General features: G+C 34.9%; 1 protein-coding gene across 1 annotated transcript in view; it reads left to right on the top strand.

Moving 5' to 3' along the window:
* Positions 1 to 6000, top strand: part of LOC125668901 (annexin A6) — a 67381-nt gene that overhangs the window by 12140 nt on the left and 49241 nt on the right. Inside the window, exons 9-11 of the mRNA XM_056161318.1 lie at positions 349 to 439; positions 3307 to 3386; positions 4991 to 5047. Of these exons, the coding sequence (XP_056017293.1) occupies positions 349 to 439; positions 3307 to 3386; positions 4991 to 5047 (228 nt within the window). The remainder of the gene's footprint in view (positions 1 to 348; positions 440 to 3306; positions 3387 to 4990; positions 5048 to 6000) is intronic.

The following is a 6000-nucleotide window of genomic DNA, read 5'->3' as shown; positions in this document are numbered from 1 at the left end:
AAGTCTTCATGATTAATTAGTGTACATGTAGCAAGTAATCAGAAGTCTTCATGATTAATTAGCGTACATGTAGCAAGTAATCAGAAGTCTTCATGATTAATTAGTGTACATGTTGCAAGTAATCAGAAGTCTTCATGATTAATTAGTGTACATGTAGCAAGTAATCAGAAGTCATCATGATTAATTAGTGTCCATGTAGCAAGTAGTCAGAAGTCTTCATGATTAATTAGTGTAGCAAGTAATTGGAAGTCTTCATGGTTAATTAGAAATTTGTCCATGCTAACTGAAATCATTAGAACTGAAACAATGCTATGTAATAGTTTATAAAATTGTGTATTTTTGTGACAGGGTCTTGGTACAGATGAAGATGCAATGATAGAAATTCTGTGTAGTCGTACCAATCAACAGATCAAGACAATTAATGAAACCTACAAGAAAAGTAAGATTATTACAGATACTGATCATATCAAAAGTAAGATTGTCACAGATACTGATCATAGCGAAAGTAAAATTGTCACAGATATTGATGATATCAAAAGTAAGATTGACACAGATATTGATGATATCAAAAGTGAAATTGACACAGATATTGATGATATCAAAAGAAAGGTCACAAATATTGATGATATCAAAAGTAAGGTTGGCACAAATATTGATGATATCAAAAGTAAGATTGACACAGATATTGATATCGAAAGTAAGATTGTCACATATTGTTGATATCAAAAGTAAAATTGACGTAGATACTGGTGATATCATAAGAAAGGTTGTTTGATATCGAGTTCAGAACACACACACATAAACATATTTGTAACATGACATCTATGGAAATACATACCAATCACACCGACTGTCACCTGACGCAATGATTAAAGAAATGTCGATATCCAGTATACATATATGATGGAGTTATAAATAATTTTTATACTGTATAGTATTCAGAGTATTTCTATATTCATAGTCCTAGTCGCCCTTTAAAATGTAAATCACAGCTCGTATTAAATGATTTAACTTGATTATTGTACATGGCCATTCGTTCATTTGCCTTAAACTTGTAATGGTGTAACAGACATGTAAATGCCGTCACATTCACTGAAACAATCGGACCACAGACTCGTCCTTTTGCCGGAAAGAAGACTCAAACATGGATAATTGCATCAAATCAATTCATTTATTCAACGGAAGTGTGCATGAAGTTAAAAGGCTAGAACCAATTTCTCTTACAGACGTTCTCCTGTATAATGAGAAGATTAATTTTTACCAGAGATTAAGCTTTGGTATCATTAACATCTTATAAGTGGAAATTGGTAGTGGTAGAATACCACAGATATATATGATATCTAATATGCATTTGTTTTAGCCCCAAAGTGAATGTATAGGGAATTAAACTTGGCACAAAGCATCCTTAGATGAAATTTGTTAATATGAAAGACCATACCTATCTACAAGGGCATATGATTAATGAATTTGTAGTCAAGTTTAATGATTAAGTTTGATAATAAATGAATTTTTAGTTTTAGTTGTTACCTTTGGAAAGTTTTTTCTGAACCAAGCTGCTTGTATAATGATAGTTTTGCTCAAGCTTGTTTATTGCTAGGAACTGCTGCTCAGGTGAGCGGTGTTGCCCTGGGTCTCTTGTTTACAGAGAGCGGTCCATACAAGATTGACAAATATTGATTACTTAAAAAATAAGATTGTCACAAATTCTAATGATCTCAAAATAAAGATTGTGCACAGACTATGTTAATGTCAAAAATAAAATGTCACAGATTATGATCATCTCAAAAATAAGATTGTCACAGATTGTGATAATCTCAAAGTAGATGTTACCTAACCCGAAATGTGTAAATATTATATGAATTGTTATTAGGTAATATTCTCTACTAATGATTTATCTTACTTATGTGTAAATCAATCTGTTTTGCAATCAGTGTTTAATTTCTAGATTAAAGTGTCGATAGCGATAGATTCCAATGATTTCTAAATTAAAGTGTTGATAGCGATAGATTACAATGATTTCTATATTAAAGTGTCGATAGTGATAGATTACAATGATTTCTAGATCAAAGTGTCGATAGTGATAGATTACAATGATTTCTAGATCAAAGTGTCGATAGCGATAGATTACAATGATTTGTAGATTAAAGTGTCGATAGCGATAGATTACAATGATTTGTAGATTAAAGTGTCGATAGTGATAGATTACAATGATTTCCAGATCAAAGTGTCGATAGCGATAGATTACAATGATTTCTAAATTAAAGTGTCGATAGCGATAGATTACAATGATTTCTAGATCAAAGTGTCGATAGCGATTGCTTACAATGATTTGTAGATTAAAGTGTCGATAGTGATAGATTACAATGATTTGTAAATTAAAGTGTCGATAGTGATTGATTACTATGATTTCTAGATCAAAGTGTCGATAGTGATAGATTACAATGATTTGTAGATTAAAGTGTCGATAGCGATTGATTACAATTATTTGTAGATTAAAGTGTCGATAGCGATTGATTACAATGATTTGTAAATTAAAGTGTCGATAGTGATAGATTACAATGATTTCCAGATGAAAGTGTCGATAGCGATAGATTACAATGATTTCTAGATCAAAGTGTCGATAGCGATTGATTACAATGATTTGTAGATTAAAGTGTCGATAGTGATAGATTACAATGATTTGTAAATTAAAGTGTCGATAGTGATAGATTACAATGATTTGTAGATTAAAGTGTCGATAGCGATTGATTACAATGATTTCTAGATCAAAGTGTCGATAGTGATAGATTACAATGATTTGTAGATTAAAGTGTCGATAGCGATTGATTACAATTATTTGTAGATTAAAGTGTCGATAGCGATTGATTACAATGATTTGTAAATTAAAGTGTCGATAGTGATAGATTACAATGATTTCCAGATGAAAGTGTCGATAGCGATAGATTACAATGATTTCTAAATTAAAGTGTCGATAGCGATAGATTACAATGATTTCTAGATTAAAGTGTCAATAGCGATAGATTACAATGATTTCCTTTATGGAAACATAGTGATTTATTTCATGCATTAGGTAATAATATTGATAGCAAGTTTGCTTGGGGAGCAGTTGAAATGTTGTCCCCAGGTTGTGGAGATGACCATGGAAACTTCAACCTTTGACTTTAAGCCTATTCATTGGATCTTCAGAATTATGCAGGACAGACTGTGGTGTACAATTATCTGTATAATTACAAGTAATCGTCTTGAAGGGTTTTTCAGAAATGATATATGTGTACGTCTTTGTAATATTATACTTGTACATTTCAGTGTATGGTAGGACACTGGAACAGGACATCATTAGTGACACTTCCGGACACTTCAAACGACTGATGGTATCATTAGCTAACGTAAGTAAAGGCTGCTTTTAAGTACGAAACTAATGGGGACCAGTTTAAAACTTGCTTGTTTTTGTGGTTTTCATCATCAGTATTGAAGTATTGAGTAGAATTGTGACATTAAAAAACATGGGCTAGGCAGTACTTAGGGGAAAAAAATGCAATCAACAAAAAGCCATAAATTTACTAGCAGAATGCGAAAGTTCAATGTAATGTGTAGGCCTATATGCACTCTGTATAATGCAATAGTGCAAATTGTTAAGTCAGTAGAAATAGCATATTGATTATCATCTATGTCTCGCAGCTGTCAGTCTAACACCACCAACAATACATTGTCTAATTAAGACTAATCAGTAATTCTGCTCATTAATATCTCATCACAATAATTGTGCTTGATATTGATATAAATGTGATCAATGATATGTATGGAATAAAGGGAGAGGAATTTAAATCAATCAATGGGTGCCATGTGTTTTCAGTCTGGTAGCAGTCTATACCAGTCTTTGTTGTACAGAGTGTATTCTGAAGGGAAATAAATAATGAATTGGCAAATGAGACGAAGTATCACTATGAATAATATCGACAGCTGACATGTTGTAGAACCTGTATTTATATCTCTCTGCAAGTAATTTCTTTTAAAATGGTGACATTGCTCTCAGTCAATTCATTGGTGAGATAAATGGAGAACTGTAGCCCCCTTGGAATTTTTTTTTTGGACAGACTTAATTCTGGCCTCAAGACCATCAACTGAGAATGGACTAGAGTCTAAATATTGAATTCAGCTGACTTTTGAAATAACTTTTATAGTAAATAAAATTTTCTATATATGTTTGTATTTGATTTTTTTGTAAAGCAGCAGTTTTTTAATAACATTTATGCTAGATAAATCTTAAGGTATAATTAATCAAAATTCTGACTTCAAGTTAAGTCTATTCTCAGTTTATGGTCTTGGGGCCAGAGTGCTACAGGTCTACCCCTTATAAAGTCCTTTGATTTACAGTGCAACTTTTTCTGTGCATGATTCAGGTCCTAAGTAGAAGTGAGAATCACGGGTGTTTCAGATAAGACCTTAGAAATGGAGGTCTTGTGTCGCAGCAGGTGTTCACACTTTAAATAACCCTCACCGCTACGGTCCTGAGTGCTAAGCATAGGACTAAATTTCTGGTACTTCACCTACAACTGGTGACATCTCAATATGAGTGAAAAATTCTCATGACACATGAACTTCGTTCTTAAGGTCACATCTGAAAAAACCATGATTATCAGTTCTAAATACTGAACATTTGGCAAAGAAGCAATCACTACCTATGTTTACGTCATAGGTTTGACGTGTACATGGCATGAGTGGGGCTCGAATTCATGACCTCCGAGTTACAAAGCGAATGCTCTTCCACTGAGTTATTGCTATGTTGCATTATAATTGCATTGTTGCTGTTTTACCTTACTATGTTGTTATGTTGCTGTTTTATGTTGGTATGTTGTGTTGCTGTTTTATGTTGCTATGTTGTGTTGCTGTTTTATGATACTAGTGCCTTGTTGCTGTTTTATGTTGGTGTGTTGTGTTGCTATGTTGTGTTGCTGTTTTATGATACTAGTGCCTTGTTGCTGTTTTACAGGGAGGACGGATGGAGAATCAGACAGTGGACATGAAGAAAGCTCAAGATGACGCACAGGTCAGTAACAGGATAGGGATACAAAAAAGGTTAGGAATGGGGATACAGAAATAGGGTAGATACCAGGATACAGAAATAGACTAGGGGCAGGGATACAGAAATATACTAGGGGGCAGGGATAGAGAAATAGACTAGGGGCAGGGAAACAGAAATAGTCTAGGAGGCAAGGTTACAGTATTAAGCTAAGGGCAGGGATGCAGAAGGAGGCTAAGGGAGGGACATGAACTAGTGGGAAGGAATACAGAAACAGACTATGGGGTAGGGAAACAGACACAGACTATGGGGTAGGGAAACAGTAACAGGCTATGGAGTAGGGAAATAGACACAGGCTTTGGGGTAGGGAAACAGAAACAGGCTATGGGGTAGGGAAACAGAAACAGGCTATGGAGTAGGGAAACAGAAACAGACTATGGGGTAGGGAAACAGTAACAGACTATGGGGTAGGGAAACAGTAACAGGCTATGAGGTAGGGAAACAGTAACAGACTATGGGGTAGGGAAACAGAAACAGACTATGGGGTAGGGAAACAGAAACAGGCTATGGAGTAGGGAAACAGAAACAGACTATGGGGTAGGGTATCAGTAACAGGTTATGGGGTAGGGAAACAGAAACAGACTATGGGGTAGGGAAACAGAAACAGGCTATGGAGTAGGGAAACAGAAACAGGCTATGGAGTAGGGAAACAGAAACAGACTATGGGGTAGGGAAATAGACACAGGCTATGGAGTAGGGAAACAGAAACAGACTATGGGGTAGGGAAACAGAAACAGGCTATGGAGTTGGGAAACAGAAACAGGCTATAGAGTAGGGAAACAGAAATAAGCTATGGGGTAGAGAAACAGGATATGGAGTAGGGAAACAGAAACAGACTATGGGGTAGGGAAACAGACACAGACTATGGAGTAGGGAAACAGAAACAGACTATGGGGTAGGGAAATAGAAACAGGCTATAG

The sequence above is a fragment of the Ostrea edulis genome, chromosome 4 (genome assembly GCF_947568905.1).
Source record: "Ostrea edulis chromosome 4, xbOstEdul1.1, whole genome shotgun sequence".
Lineage (NCBI taxonomy): Eukaryota > Metazoa > Mollusca > Bivalvia > Ostreida > Ostreidae > Ostrea > Ostrea edulis.
The sequence above is the reverse complement of the archived record's forward strand: the minus strand, read 5'-3'. Positions and strand labels throughout refer to the sequence as shown.